At 38.9% G+C, this 16,515-nt stretch overlaps 1 protein-coding gene across 3 annotated transcripts in view; it reads left to right on the top strand.

Annotated features, from left to right (window-relative positions):
* CDK14 (cyclin dependent kinase 14) overlaps window positions 1–16,515 on the top strand; it is a 297,405-nt gene that overhangs the window by 167,233 nt on the left and 113,657 nt on the right. For all 3 annotated transcript variants that reach the window (XM_048510771.1, XM_048510773.1, XM_048510772.1), the window contains 2 exons: window positions 4,765–4,858; window positions 15,680–15,743. In XM_048510771.1, coding sequence (XP_048366728.1) covers window positions 4,765–4,858; window positions 15,680–15,743 — 158 coding nt within the window. The remainder of the gene's footprint in view (window positions 1–4,764; window positions 4,859–15,679; window positions 15,744–16,515) is intronic.

Below are 16,515 nucleotides of genomic sequence, written 5' to 3'. Positions count from 1 at the left end.
AGAGAGGTGCAAAATATAACCTGCTTGAAATTCTCAGTTCCCAACTTCAAGCAGAGAAACTAGTCTGAAAAGCAGAAAGGAAAAGGAAAACTCACATTATAATTTTCTTTGAAAGGAGTTAGTGTGGATTACATTCTGTTTATTTGAACCTCAGATTATTCATATCAGAACAGAACGATTGCGGTTACTCCTGCTTAGCTTTTTTCTCATTGTTTTAGGCTCATTCCACACAAGCAGAATAATGCACTTTCAAACTGCTTTCAGTGCTCTTTAAAGCTGTGCGGAATAGCAAAATCCACTTGCAAACAGTTGTGAAAGTAGTTTGAAAACGCATTATTTTGCATGTGCGGAAAGGGCCTTAGTCTTTACTCCTGTAATCTAGGTTACAGTTACTTTGCTACAAGGAACAGGTTTACAGAGCATTTCTGAGGTGTATTTGCACTGTAGCATCCAACTGCCTCATAACTGTGGTGCTGCTCGTCTGTTCTCTGTAGGGTTTATGTGGAAGCTGGCAGAAAATGTGTCCATAGTTGGCTTTCAGTAGCTGCAACCCGATCCCTTGAAACCATGCTACTGTTTTTACATGAACCTTATAATGTCACTGGTTAAATGTATATTCCCCCTTTTTTTAGCACAAACGTTACTTTCAAGAACAGTGTTTGAAGACTTTCCTGCCTTATTTCAGTTCCAAAATGTTGGAGATACCTGTGTGCTTAATCTACATAACTGAATGTTTTCACTAATATGCCAAAATCTCCTATATTCTCAGACTCCAACTAGATATGTTAAATATTTTTGCTGTGAAATAGCTATTCATTGAATTGTTCAAATTGATGTTCTTCACATCTCCTCTAAACTGCTAATAAAATTGACTGAATTTTTTTACTTTTTGTAACTTCAAAGCTTTTTTACTTTATGTAGTTATTCTATGAAGAGGATATTTTGTTGGTCTCGTGTTCAGTTGTATGCTCTGGGAGCTCTAAGGACCTGATCATGAGTTGTTTTGTTAACCCGGTATGAAGGGAAGAGATTCTAGGGCTTACTCAAGCTACTTCCACAGCTTCTGCTCACATAAAGGAAAAAAGTTTCTTGCTTTGTTTATAGTACTAAAAATCCTCCTGAACTTCCAATCAGTCCTTCTCCTTGTGTCTGAGGATCTTCATTAATTAATAATAATAATAATAACAGCATTAAGACGAGGTGTATGATTGTGGTTAAGTGTGGGTAATATGCATGTATGTTTAAATTTTGTATTAATATGTGAAGTGACCTTCTAGAAGTAATGTGTGACCCCCCAGAAGTAATGTGTGTAAATATAAAAATCCTCTTGAATGAAGGAATCTTTAAATATCTTAAAACACGACCTTATAGTGTAGACCACACAACCACCTACTTCTGTAAACAAAGAACTACTAACTATTGGTAAAGTTATGTCAGTGCATGTGTAGATCTTGTCTTCATAGCAGTAGGTCAGCAACTGGTTTTTACATAGCTAGCTACAGTTATCTGTATTGCAACATTTATAATGCCAAGTTAACTCTTTTTAAGTCTATTGAAATCAGTGGGCTTAGAATAGTTATGACTTCTTAATGTGGAACTGTTAATCACACATTTAAGATGCAGGCAGAATTCCTTGCATTTTCTATTTTGTAGTTTGTTGGTAATGTAAAGTCTGAGGTAATTAAAGTATTTTTAAAAATTAATTAGCAGTGTTGAACTGAAATTTTAAAACATTGGAACATGTATATATGGAATTGTATTTTAAAGGAGTTTGCAAGATTTGTATAAATCTTTTAATTTCTAATATATACAAAGTTTATTGTTTCATATTTATATTGAATATTCAAAATTATGAATTTTTGCTCATTCTGTTATTGTTGCTATTTTTTTGACTCACAAACAGAAATGAAGCCTACTTTTTCTCATGAGAAAAAACAGTCTTTCAAGGGAAATATTTATCTTCAGTAAATGGCAGTTCAGAATCTAGACTTTCTCCCTGTCCCGGATTTAAATATTGCCTCTGTTTGACTAAGGGTGCTTCCGCACTTACTGTGTTGTACCAGTTTCTACTCAGGTCCAACTCAGTGTATCCGCACTACAACCGAGCTCGACGTTGTCTTGTCTCTGTTCCCCCCGCTCGGAACCGCGACATCCCTGTCGCAGTTATGAACTGCGACTCGCTGGTGGAACAAGGTTGATATCGCTTCGAAGCTTCGAAATGCGGACGCATCGAAACGACACCGCATCCATTCAACCAATCAGGAGCCGCTTCGTTCGCTTGCGCAGAACGGGAGAGTCGTGACAGGCAGAGAGCGCGGCTTTTTTAATACAGTTTCCCTCACGTTTCGAAGCTACGATATCGAGATCGTTCAAAGTGACGAGGAGAAATCACTGACTGGAAAAAATTTTGGCGCCAAAGCTTCGTAGCTCCGACTGCGCCGGAAGTAGTTCAGCGTGTCAATGCTACGTAGCTGTGACGTACGGAAACTGTAAAAAAAAAAACAAAGAACGTTCCCGTTTCCCTCCGTAACACAAGCGCCAATCACGATCGAGGAGCGAAACAGGTACCCGCCCACTTAGCTCGGTTCCAGGGGGCCAAGGAAGTTGCTGTGCGGACAGCCAGGAATCGTCCCCCATTGAAGGGAACCGAGTCGACCTTCACTCCCTTTTGTAGTGCGGAAACACCCTAAGATGTATTGAGCTTAATGAAGCACTAACCAAGGTATATTAGGAGTGGCAGTTTAATCAATTCAGCCCCTTCAGCAACCGGCAAGGGCATACTGAGTATAATTTCAATCTTCTTTCTAAGCATATAGAACACATTTTAGGAACAGACGTGAAGTGTGTCACATATTGTGTGGTTCTTTATTCATTGTCTTTAGATATAGTAACCAGTATTGTTTGAAACTATGTTTTTGATAAAGTTTAATTGTGCGTTAATCTATGATCACATCTCTATTTTTAAAAAAAGGTGAAGATAGTCCCCTATGCAAGCAGCCGGTTATTACTGACCCATGGGGTGACATCATGATGTTTACTAGACAGACTGTGTTTATAGGGTGCTTTGCAGTGGTGGGATTCAAATAATTTAACAACTGGTTCCGGTGGTGGGATTCAAATAATTTAACTGTTTACAAGCACAATTTTAACAACCGCTTCTGCCAAAGTGGTGCGAACCTGCTGAATCCCACCACTGGTGCTTTGCCGTTGTGTTCTCTAGTCGTCTACACTTTACCCCCAGCAAGCTGGACACTCAATTTTTAACTGTAGATTAGAAGCCAATCAAAATAATAGAAGGAGTTTTTAATTAAGACTCTTTGCCAAGTTTGATCAATCTCCTTGCTTGTTTCAGTAGCTCCAATGAAACTACCTTTAAGCTATCAAGATTTTGTGCTAGTTCAGTTTTAGCAACCTAGTGTTTTATATTTTCACCATCATATATTACCTGCATTTAGTATTTTAATACAACCATTGTAGACTATATATCATCACTGTGTTTGTTAATAAAGATTATGTGCTGAGTACAATCTACAGATATTCAGTTACATTCACTTAAGTGACAAAAGTACATTAAAAAACAATCATCTGAAAATGGAGCAGAAATGCTGGTTTCAACACATTGACATATCTGCAATTGTGTTACCTTCTGTTCAGCTAAGGATGAAAAACATTTCTGTAAGTTGTTTTACATCATAGCAGTTGTCTTCCATTTCAGAGTAATTTGAAAACTGGCACACCTCTGTGATGTTACACTCATCTTACATGCAAGTGCAATGTAGATCTTTTGTAAAGATGTATTTTGATCCCAGTCCTGAGCCCTTCATTTGCCAGTACTTCAATGATTAGCAAGCCTCGGGTCACATGGGCAACAGCGTGGTGAACATGACATTATGCCAGAATTGCAAGTCAGTTCAAGTAAGGTCAGCATCAGATATGATGGCATGCATTCTCACAAATGCAAACAGAAAATAAGCTATAGTTACTTCACCCTTTTGGTGGTGCTGTTCACAAAATTTCACTGATCATGGAGGATCTCTTGGGCATTCCCAGTAAGAGCCAACCCTTTTTTTTCCTGCATCGAACTCTAATCATATCAGGCACTACTTTTGAAACGTCATTCAGTTTCAAGAGTGGTTTGGCATGTGGCATGATAGGCTGCTGTATAAGAAACCCAAATACAGAATCACTTGGGGGTACATAGAACGAGGTGAACAATTCTTTGCATCCTAAAAAGTAAGCATAATGTTTGGACTAGGAATGGGCAATAAGGGTGAAATCTCCAATTAGCCATAAAACTCACTGGCCTTGGGCTAGTCACAGTCTTTGTGGTGATAAAATGGGGAAAGGGAGAGCTATAAACACTACCTTGAGTTCCCTGGAGGAATGTTGGGGTAAAAATGTGATAGGGGATACAGATTTCCTGGGTACATTTATCTCTGTTAATGGTTCCCGGGGATTGTGTATAGTGAAAGTGTCTCTGTCCTATAGTGCTGATAATGTTTCTTTTGGCAGTTACTTCAAATCAGCCTTTGGTTTTAGATAAGATGCAGGAGACTTTTTAATTGATATTGTGATTTGTCAAATTAAAAAAAATTGCTTAGAATGAGTTCTGAATATATGTTTTGAAGCAACATTGAGTATCCCAGTAATTTTTCTCAAGTGTTTTTTCAGCCTACAATAGTTCTCCAAAGAATAATGATTCAAGTAATGGCTTCTTTAATGTTAAGAAATGCTTCAATTTTATTTTAACTTCTTGCTTCACAGGGGAGTCGGTTGTATCTTTGTAGAAATGATTCAGGGTGTTGCTGCTTTTCCTGGAATGAAAGATATTCAAGATCAACTTGAAAGAATATTTTTGGTAAGTCTTGTTTTTCATTTTTTTTATTGTTGCCCGTATGAGTACAAAACTCCTTGTGTGATCCACCCTGAGATATATGTGAGGATTGCCTGGCAGAAGACCCAGCGCATTGCTTCACAGTTTCTCAGAAACTTCAGTTAGTTAAGATACTTAGCTACATGAATTTAAAAAACTACAATAATTATCTGCCTAATATATTGTCTGCATTATTAGCATTGTCTAGTTAAATGTGTTTTTAAAAATTATTATTTCACATTAAAATTGATTTTTAAAATTCTCTGTTGAATTGTGTACAAGAAAGTATATACAGAATTGATCTGGAAGTTAAGATAATCAATACAATTAATTCTTTCATAATTAGACTTTTAGGTGTCAAAAATAAGCTGACAAGTGCTTTTCTTTAACACCTCTTCAGAATATTTTTTTGAAAATTATTAGCATTGAATGTGACAATAAATTAGTTCTGAAAGCACATCTTTGAGAAGTGGGTGAAATTTCTTTCCACTAGTAATAGAACCCTCCTTTAGCAGTAGGAATATTTCACTGGAGGAGGCACTTTGTGCCAGAAGAGGACTTTGCTATAGGTGGCTAGAATGGGAAGCTAGAAACCCCTTGTTTCATTGAGGTTCTGAATAGTGTTTTTTGTACTCAATGAAATAATAATGCTATATGCTTACCTGCCTACATACGTTACTTTTTAATCTGAGTTAAAAGACCGTTACTCTATATCACTGGTTATGAACAAGCAGAGGTGGGATCCAGCAGGTTCTCACCAGTTCTCGAGAGTGGGTTACTAATTATTTGTGTGTGCCGAGAGGGGGTTACTAATTGGGTCTGCTTTTCCGTTAGAAATTCAATTAGGTCCAAAAATCATAAAGTCCTGTTGTTTCCTATGTGGCTGGTTAGCGAAGGTAGAAAACGGGATAATTCTCCCTCTTGGGCTGTTTTAAAAACATGTTTTAGTAATACGGTCAAGTTCCTTGTTTAAGGAAAGCATCCTTCTTTTGATTTCTAGAAACAAATTTAAGTATTTGAAAGTATTAAGTATTTGACAGGCAGTCAATTAGAGGAAAAGTAGTTGTTTCTGTTGGCAGTAGACGATAGGACTTTCTATAATGAGTTTAAATTATGGACAGAAAGATACCAGCTGGAAATTAGGAACTTTTTTTCTACAGTAAGAGTTTTTTACAGTAACAGAGAAATTATTAATGCCCGGCCATGCCCCCGTCGTGCCCCGCCCAGCCCCATTGGCGCTACACCACTGTTTGAATCCCACCACCATGGGAACCTGTTACTAAAATTTTTGGATCCCACCACTGTGAACAAGGCTATGCTTGGTACATTCTGTACACACAAGCACAATTTATGTGGTCTATTTGGAAGGGAGTATTGTCCCCCTAACTGCACCTCCCCTCCAACATTTAAAAATAAGAATTTAGTGAAGAACATATCTTCCATACAGATTTAGCCTTGGTACATCTCCAAGAAATCATTCACTGACCTCAGCTACCAGTTGCCCATATACTGTTCTCTTTCATATAACAATCTCATCTTGTTTTCTTCCTTTCCAGCATTCTTCATTCTAACAATCCACTACTACATGTGCAACTTTTTATTTATCTGATCAGATAGAAGTGATTGGTTGAAAATGTACAAATGTGCTTTATTAGCATAATTAACAAGCACTTTCCATAATATAAAAATTAGGACTAGTCCTTTATTTGTTTTGACCCATGGTGCTAGAGAATCACAGAAGCAATCTATTTCAACATTTTTGTTTTGTTTCTCTGTTCTTCATACCCTGTGGGCCTTTAAAGTTTGCCACAGGTAATCGCCATCCTACTCCCTTGATTCTCTTTTGGTAGGGTTGTTTTGGGATGTATGTAGCACTAGTTTAAACTTCAAGAGGTTTTGGAACAGCAGTAATTTTGGGAACACTAGGGACCAATGAGTATGTCCTTTACAATGGGAAGACTTATAGCAGAATAATTACTGTATTGCTTGTTCGGGTTCCTGTTTCTTTTCCTTTGCAATATATTACCAGTTCTTCACTCATCAAAGCCTTAGTGGCCTTTCTAGCTTCTCCAGTGCCATTAGCAGCTCACAACCACATTTTCCGGTATGAGCCAAAAGTGCATTAAAGTTAATTTTTAAAAGTGCAGTGTATGGTGGTTTACATTAGCAGATAAAGCTGTTCTTTTGCTTTCATGTGCTGTAAGGAATATTTCAACTGAAGGGTTAATCCTTAGTTGGCTCCTCAATTGCAGGAAAATTAGAGTCCCAGGGCAATCATCCAGTTACCTGATCTATGATCAACATAATTTGAGTTGCTAAGGTTTCTCTTAGCCATATGCTGTCGTTTTCCTTCTAAAGCCAGACCACAATGGGATGTACTCGCCAGCACAAAATTTTAGAACTATGGAAATAGCTAATACAAAGAGACTAAAAGTAAATATGATTGGTCGCTAAATAATATGGAAGTAGGTCTAGAAGGTTAAAAAGAGAGAGAGAATACTCGAACTTTATGTCTAACATGAGCCCTTCGGGGGAGGGCAGTATATAAATGTAATAAATAAATAAATAAATAAATAAATAAAATAACATTTACTTTGTGGTAATTGAGCTTCATTGTGTTTGATCCCAGCATGATGAAATAAAAGCTATTACAGGTAAACACTACAAAAACCTTAGTTTCTATTTTCCCAATGGACCAAGAGTGTCTTTTCTCTAGTTATCTGAAAGGGATAAGTGTCTAGACTCATTAAAGCTGTGAGTCGTAGCAGAAAGCTGCTCAAATAAGTGCTTGTATTTTTCATTATATGTACTAACAATAGGCCACAGAACTATAGTATTTTAGCTACTGCTGTAGACTTCCAAAAGTTTGAAGGTAAGAGTGCTGGCTAAATGCGTTATTTCTTAAGAATAATTTAACAAAAATTATTTGGTGGAACAGGAATTTGGTGGAACAAAAATTATTTTGGTGGAACAAAAATTATTCTTAATGGCTTTCTAGTTCTTAGCAGAAATCAGATATCTGTCTATAAAACCTAGGAGTTATGAATGAGAGAGAAAACTAGACAGAAGCATAAAGCACACATTCAGAAAATGATGTCCCATGATGCAAGAATAAAAAGGCCCCCGACCAGTCTTTGTGAAGGAGCCAGTGATTGATTATATCCAGACAATCATATCAGAAAAATGATCTATATTAAATTTCTCATATTATATTGAAAAAGTACTGAGGACTGTTGTTTGTTTTTATCTTTTACAGGTAGCGATGATTGTGCTAGCACAGCTTATGTTTGATAAAGTTTTTTAATTCTGAACATTCTTTAAGTTCTCATTAGGGCCACACTAGACATTATGCATCCATGGATGTGACCAGGAAATCAGGCTTTTAATTTTTTTATTTATTATTAATTTTATATACTGCCCTCCCCCTGAGGGCTCAGGGCGGTTCACAACAAGGTTAAAACATACATTAAAACATAATTTAAATATCAATTACATAAAAAACAGAACCCATTTAAAAATGTGGATGGCGTCTGGCTACTCCCTCCCCCCCCCTTGTGCCCACGGGAGGCCAGATGACATGGTAGATATATTTTTAGCCAGGCTGGCCAAATGCCTGGAGGAAAAGGTCCATCTTGTACGCCCTGTGGAAACTCTGTAAGTCCCGCAGGACCCTGATCTCCCTAGGGAGCCTGTTCCACCAGGTAGGGGCCAGGGCTGAAAAGGCCCTGCCCCTCGTCGAGGCCAGCCTGATCATTTTTGGGCCAGGGATCACGAGTAGGTCCTCCTCCGAGGAGCGGAGGGGCCTACCGGGGCAATATGGGGAGAGGCAGTCCCTCAACTTGAAACTTGATGCACGCTCGTGGCGTTAGCCTACTTCACAGGGTTGTTGTGAGGATAAAATGGAGGTGAAGAAAACGATGAGTCCCCATTGGGTCTCTGTTGGGGAGATAGGGGGGCTATAAATGAAGTAAATAAATCATCTCAAGCCCACCTTTGTGTTTTCCTACTTCGAAAGGGAGGGTTGTGGCTCAATTCAGGTTCAATTCCCATCATCTCCAAATCAAAGTATCAGGTAGTAGATGGTATGAAGCACCCAAAACCCTGTAAAACTGCTGTCAGAGTAGGCAATATTGATCTTGATTGACCACTTGAGAGAGGCAGCATGGTGTAGCGGCTAAGAGTCGCAGACCGGGTTTGTTTCTCCTATCCTTCACATAAAGCCTGCTGGGTGACCTTGAGCTACTCACAGATCTCTCAGAACTCTTTCTGCCCCACCTTCCTCACAAGGTGTTTGTTGTAGGGAAAAGAAGGGAAGGAGTTTGTAAGCCACTCTGAGACTCCTTACTATTGAGGAAAGCAGGGTAAAGATCCAAATTCCTCCTCTTGTTTTCTGATAGTTTGGCAGTTCAGGTGTTCATTGATCATTGACAATACAGGATTAGTGGTATCTGCTCTCTGTCTTTGGAATGCCCTTCCCCTGTGCCTAGAACCTTAACTGCAAATTTTCGGCACCAGCAAATCCCCTTTTATTTCAACATGCCTTTAGCTGTTGCTTCTTTTTTGGTAATTTCACTGCCTCTTCCTTTCTTATCTGTTTATTTAATGATTTTAATTGGTTTTAGCTGGTTTTTTGTTAGGTTGGTTTTATGGAACTGTCATTTGTTATATTAGCTTTTGATATTAGTTTTTTATTGCTAGTTTTATTGCACACTTTACAAGCAAGGCAGTATATAAATCTTAAATAATAAATAATGTATTGGCCTTTTCCTTTTGGAGAAAGGTTGTTGCATTGTAATTGTCTTGTCTGTCTGAGAATATCAGCATATTAGAGTATATTTCCTGGCATAAAATATGTTGTCTTTCTCTTTCATGAATGCGAAGAGTGTAATAAGGCCCAATAGATTTATTACCTCTTAACAGAAGCTAAAGCTCATGGTGAAATAAATGAGTGGTATCCACTTCATGCCTTCTCTCCCTCTCTTGCTTAAATATTAAGTTTGACAGTAAACTGTATAAATAACACATTGCAAAGAGACATGAGAAAGCAATTGTCACTCAAGACACACAGTCAATATGCATAACATGCATCTGTGGGTCTGCCTTTTTAACCTTTCCAGATGATCCAAGAGTTATTGTGAAGAATATAATTTCTTCATGATCCTTACTTTCTTCCTGTTGTGACCTCTAGTTTGTAAAAGGAAACGTGCTTTGATTATAATTCACTAAAGCCTTTCCAGCTAGACCACTAAAGGAGTTTCACATGGATAAAACAAAGATGAGATGTATCCCCCTCACCTTCTTAACTTCTGACAGAGAAGCCACTCACTGACCTGTCCTGTCAGATTTTTCCTGCCTTTTTCCCTTCAGGAACTGAGGTGCTTAAGAAATGGTAGCATAAGGTAAAAAGCACCTTCTCTTAGACCTTTAACTATCCCCAGAAGGTGAATGATGCCCATGGTTTTAAGCTTACTGGCAAACCTCTTTATAAGGCACCCCAAAGAATTACTGAGGCAGATTTTAAACTTAAACAGAATCAAAGATTTATTTAACAGAGAGGAGACGGGAAAGGGAGATAAATAAATTGGAGAGAAGGAATGGATGAGGCAAAATTTCAGAAGAACATTTGCAGCAGTAAGAGCCTTCTCTCAGGCTGTGGTCCAGGATGGTTCCATAGAGCTGATTCTGCTTTCTTTTGGAACAACTCTGAAGGTTTACAGAGTCTAAAGATGAAAGTTTTCATATATATCCCTAGCCTCTTGAAGTATTTCGAGACCGGCTCACAACCGGATTCCAGTTCACTTAATGGGCAGTAGATTGATGATAAATGTACCGGTACATATATATATTTTCAGTGATCCTTTAATTGTAAAGCACTATGGTGATTTATACAGCGATTTGTACAGGGATATTCCATTGTTTAGCACTACTGTGGACTTTTCCTGCCTTTTTCCCTTCTATTGCTGTGAGCCATTTCCTGTGTAATTTTGTGTACTTCCTTGCTGTTTTACACTGACCCACCCATTTATTCATTATGGTGGTTAAACACAGTTAAGATACGATAGCTCGTAACACCAGGAACTGAAAAGTCCAAAAGCCTCTTGAGTTGTTCTGTTAGGGAGTTAACCTTCTCCCTCTCTGCATCAGGTTTCTGTGACCAGTTAGAGTCCAGGATTGCCACCGGCTTTCTACCCTGTTTCCCCGAATATAAGACATCCCCAAAAAATAAGACATAGTAGAGGTTTTGCTGAAGTGCAAAATATAAGGCATCCCCCGAAAGTAAGACATAGCAAAGTTTTTGTTTGGAAGTATGCCCAACGAACAGAACACAGAAAAATAAGACATCCCCTGAAAATAAGACATAGCACATCTTTGGAAGCAAAATTTAATATAAGACACTGTATTATATTCGGGGAAACACAGTAGTTCCTAGGCCTTTATGCCTCACTCTGAATGTACACACTGTTTTGCTTCAGACAGACCTGCACTTTTAAAATTAACTTTTTCTTTGCAGTCAATCACAAAAGGCTTTAATATAAGAATTAAAAACTCCTCTGAGAATTTAATACTTAAAAGCTAATGTCAAAAGACTGTATGTTAATTTTATTGAAACACCTTTCTTGAAGGTATGTAGCAAATTAAAATAATACAAAAACTTCTCTAAAGACAGTGAAAATAAAACAACCATCAGAAAAAAGCTGTAAGTGTAAAGGCACCCACATAACAATGACCTTGAAACTTTTTCTTTGGACAGTTTTTAGAATATAAATTTGACATCTTCTGTGGGGTGGGAGAAGGGACTTTCTCAGGAGATCTTATTAAGGATGAACATCATAGGAAAGATCCTGGTATGTGTTCTCTGTGATTTCAACCAATGGAACAACTCCATCTAAGGACACAGGAAGGCACATTTAGGCGACAAAGCTCCTATGACATGCAGGACACTAATAGTAACGGTGAATGACTTTCTCCTAGACTTTACAATAAACCTCCATCTAGACTTCAAGAAGTTGCTGTTGCAAAATAAATGAAGTAAAGCTGGTTTTTAAATACTTTTTGCTTGGTTTCTTAAAATCCAATCCTAAATGACCAATTTATTTCTTTATCATAAACACACAGTGAAGTCTAGCATCATTAGTCTTTTTTCCATCTCATTCTGCCCTTGCAATTATTGCTTCATTACCTACTGCTTACATATTCAAGGCATGGCTGCCATTCTAATTGAGTGTGTAGCAGCATGAGGTTTTTCAAAAGTTAAGTAACTGTGATTTCCCAAAGAGGCCGCTGTGTACAACTGTCGGTGCAATATCACAAAAATGGCAAAACCTAATGAAATTATGATACGATTGGATTTTGATACATGCTTAGTGTTTATTTATTGAAATACCAGTATACTTTGCTTTTAGTTCAAGGTGGCCATAGTAAATTTGTGTGGCATATTGCAGTCACTGTGGCTGTTGGTAATTTGAGTTCATCTTTGTGGTATCTGTGCAGTCTCACATGAGACCTGGACACATGCAGGCCTTCCGCAAGGAGATTTATAGATGCTGTATTAGATTTTACTGTAGCCAGACCCTTCCCACTGTCATAAAAAAATCCTGTCTATCAGGATACACATAATCTGCTGCCAGAAATCATTTTTCCAGCCAGCCATTCTTATTCAGGGACTAATAGGATTGACGGCCTTCACCACATCTATGGTACCCTATGCAAAGTTTGACATGTGTCCCTTACAACACTTGTCAGGAATTTCAATCCCCTCTGTAAACAACAGTGGAAAAAAGCTGAACGTCCCAAGGCAGGTGGAGTGCTGCCTATGTTGGTGGACCTCAGCTACCAACATCTTAACTAGGACCCCTTCCGTACTCCCATAGCAGAGATGGCGTTGATCAGGCAATTCCTTGACAGGCTGCAGTGCCCATATTGGACAAATGTCAGTCAGCAGGACTTAGTCCACCAAGAAGCACAGCTCCTCAAAGTGCTAGAACGCAACTGTAAACAACAATCTATTAACCCTTCGGGAAACATCCACATAGTTACATAGAATTGCATAGCCATGTGCTACATAAGCAACCAGGGTGGCACTTGGTCTTACTCACTGTCACTTAGCTACACTAATTTGGGAATGGCTAATCTCCAGCAAGACCACCATCCAGGTCATTCACAAAGCAGGGGTCCACAACCGTCTAGTAGACTTTTCAGCTGTTCTCCTCTCGCACCGCACAAAAGTAAACTCAACTGGGACTTTCTTGCCCTGGTCATCCAATATTGAGGGGAACCAACTTGTTAGCCACCAGTCAGAACAGGTACTACTGTCTATTCAGTCAAGAGCTCACACCTGCCTTCCTTAGGCTGGAAAGTCAGCTCACTTCTCTTCCACGTGGGACTGCACAGGTATCACAATGATGAACAGGGTTGTAATTACCGGTAGCTGATGTTTGCCAAGAGGTCACTTGTGCAGTCAGACAACCCTCCCTCCCACCCTGCTGTGAGATCTTAACTGAACAGCATGGGCAAGGGGAACAGAGCTTTAAGTTTCAAAACATCTTTCCACACCAGGCTTGTGCATGCGTAGTACCCATTTATGACACTCATCGAATAACAATTATGGGTAAGTGCAGCTCTGCTTTTCATTGGATTCTTGGAGGCAGAAGTATCTTACATAATTATGTCTTTCCAAGTCTGCTGTATTCCTTTATCCTCTTGACTGCAAAATATTTTTAATAAAAAATAAGGGCAATATTACAAACCAAACCAGATCCCGAAAACCTACTCAGAGTAGCTGCCATTCTGTATTTTTTTAAGCGTTGAGTGGAATAGGTTTTTGTGTATGAGAGCTTTTTCTACAATAAATTCACTACCATTTGTACTTCCATATGATTCTGTGAGTGATTGGTTTTTTTTGGAGTTTCCAAAGTGCTTTCTAACCTAGTATGAGGTCTTGATAGCAAATTGCTCCAGAGTGGAAGAGTTTCTAATTTAAATCCTCTGCTTCCCTCTGCTGGCAACAATCAAATATTACATGATTCAATTCAATTCAAAAACCTTTAATGGCATAAGTACACAAAATAGAGCAGATATTCAGGATAAATTTAGGCAAAATACTAAAACTCATAAAAATTACTCGTGAGAACTAAAAGCCTTAAATAAGAACCAAACTACCATCTCTGTGATATATGGATGTCAGTCATTGAGCAAGTAAGCTACTGTTTCGTGGTCACTTCTCTCAGGTCTCTTCAACAAAGTGTCAATAAAAAGTGACCGTATAGATCAGTGATGGCGAACCTTTTTGAGACCAAGTGCCCGAACTGCAACTGAGTGCCCAAACTGCACTTATTTATTGCAAAGTGCCAACACGGCAATTTAACCTGAATACTGAGGTTTTCGTTTAGAAAAAATGGTTGGCTCTGAGGCGTGCATTACTCGGGAGTAAGCTTGGTGGTAGAAGGTGTCTTTGCTTTGAAGCAACCATGCAACTCTTCGAATGGGTGAATTACAACCCTAGGAGGGTTTACTCAGAAGCAAGCCACATTGCCAGCAACTGAGCTTACTGCCAGGTAAAGGATCACGCTTTAGTTCGCATGAAAATCAGTGGGGTTTAACAACGCTTAACAGGGTTACCTACACTGCTTTCCCAAAACTAGATCTTAGGTTTAATGCTAATAATCAAGCCCAGCGGCCCAGGCCAGCCTAGATGAACTCTGTTTGTGCGTGTCCACAGAGAGGGCTCTGAGTGCCACCTCTGGCACCCGTGCCATAGGTTCACCATCACTGGTATAGATGCCAGGTTATTACAACAGAGAAGTATGTGTCTTGTTGTCTCAGGAAGACCTGCAGAGCAAGAACAAAGTCTTTCACATTTTGGAGTATTATGATATCTACCTTTAGTATAGGCAGTTGGTAAAACATTCAATCCGGCTAACATGAAATATCGGCGAAGAGAAGGCGTAGCCAGATTGCTCATGTATTTTGGTATTAAGCCCGGCAAGGGTGGCTGGATGCCATAGTACATTGGAAAGCAGGTTCTCCTGGCACCTGCCGTTAGCATCTGGCCTTCAATGTCCAGGGTTCACTGTTCTAAGACCCTGAATGCTTGGCCTTCATCTAGAGGAAGCATCTGGTCGAGAGAGATTCTGATGCGTTTAATCTATTATACGATTCTATTGTAAATGGACTTTGCACAATGAACTACATGATCAAATTGTATTTTCCTTTTTTAGACTTGGAATATGTTTGCAGTTTTTATTGATTATTGCAAAAAAAAATTAGGTTGTTGATACTAAAATACAATGAGGTGACCTACATCGAAATGAAATACTAAAAAACTTGGGAGATCTTGCTATTACTATATGAGGCTTGCCTTCAGTGCAAAAGGAATATGATGATTAGGGTCACCAGTCTTCATGAAAGTAGTACTTTACAAACATTAATGGGGCCCTGTCTTGCAACTAAAGTACCACAAAAATTGATGGTTTTACTTAAGTTACTAAGAGCTTTTTAGCTGTAGTTCTTGTCTTCTCCTGATTAAGGAGGCTGCTAAATGTGTAATTTGAATTATTAAGTTTGAATGAATAAGCACACTTAATTTTATTATGTGCTGCTAAATAATGGCTTTACACTCTGGCTGTAGATTTTATTATATGAATGCTTGTCTCTTGTTGTTCTGCAGCAGTAAACCCTCTAACCCTTGGAACAAATCACTGAACTTCCCCTGGTGGTTCAAATGTGATTTAAGCCTTTGCATTAAGTGCAAAGCGATATAAGCTTTTGCATTCTAAACTCAGTGTATTTTTGTCTCTGTGTTCACAGGTACTTGGAACCCCAAATGAAGATACCTGGCCTGGAGTCCATTCTCTGCCCCATTTCAAGCCTGGTAGGTTTCAAGACATTTGAAACATTGTTCTGTGAAGGACTCATGGGAGGGAAGTTTTCATTCCCCTCCCCCCCCCACACACACACCGTTCTGCCAACCACAGGCTCAATAGCCAGGTGTCCTGAACCCTTTCGGCCGTAAGCCATAATGTAAGACCATGCTTGCCAAAAGATCAGTAGTGGTCTGGCAATAAGAACTTAGAAGCCGCCACTACCTGCTCTTCTGCCTCCCCCAGAGCCTTCCCCTCTTATTTCCCTCTTCTCTTGTCCCTCACAGCCAACTGTTCACTCAGCCGTCCTTTCTTACTCCCCCTGCAGTTTCTACAGCTCCACACATTCCTGCTTTCTCTCTTTTCTTACCTCTTTCTGTTGTCAGATGTCTCTGAGAGTCCCCCAAAGTGAGGTCTGTGCAGATGTGGCTGTTCTTGTTTGGGGTAGAGGGGAAGGGTTTAATTCCTGTAATTTTTTAAGTAAAGATGTTTTGGCGTGCCTTGAGGTTCTGTTTGGTTTTTAACAAAAAGTCATCTGTCCATATGTGGTCATGCTTTGTGGATTTGTAATCCATACTTTGGGCCCAATTCAGAATTAGAAATAGAATAATAAAATTTCATCAACTACACTTTTTAAAAAAGATTCCGGCAGGGAATTCATTTCCTTTCATAACCTTTATTGGCATAAGAAGCAACAGAACAATAATACTGGTAGGAAAAAGTGGTTAAGATCGTATTGAAATAACAATACACAGAAATTTTGCTACGGTCTCCAACGTCGCA

This window comes from Sphaerodactylus townsendi, linkage group LG11 (assembly GCF_021028975.2).
Source record: "Sphaerodactylus townsendi isolate TG3544 linkage group LG11, MPM_Stown_v2.3, whole genome shotgun sequence".
Classification (NCBI taxonomy): domain Eukaryota; kingdom Metazoa; phylum Chordata; class Lepidosauria; order Squamata; family Sphaerodactylidae; genus Sphaerodactylus; species Sphaerodactylus townsendi.
Note: the sequence above shows the minus strand (reverse complement) of the source record. Positions and strands in the feature narration are given on the sequence as shown.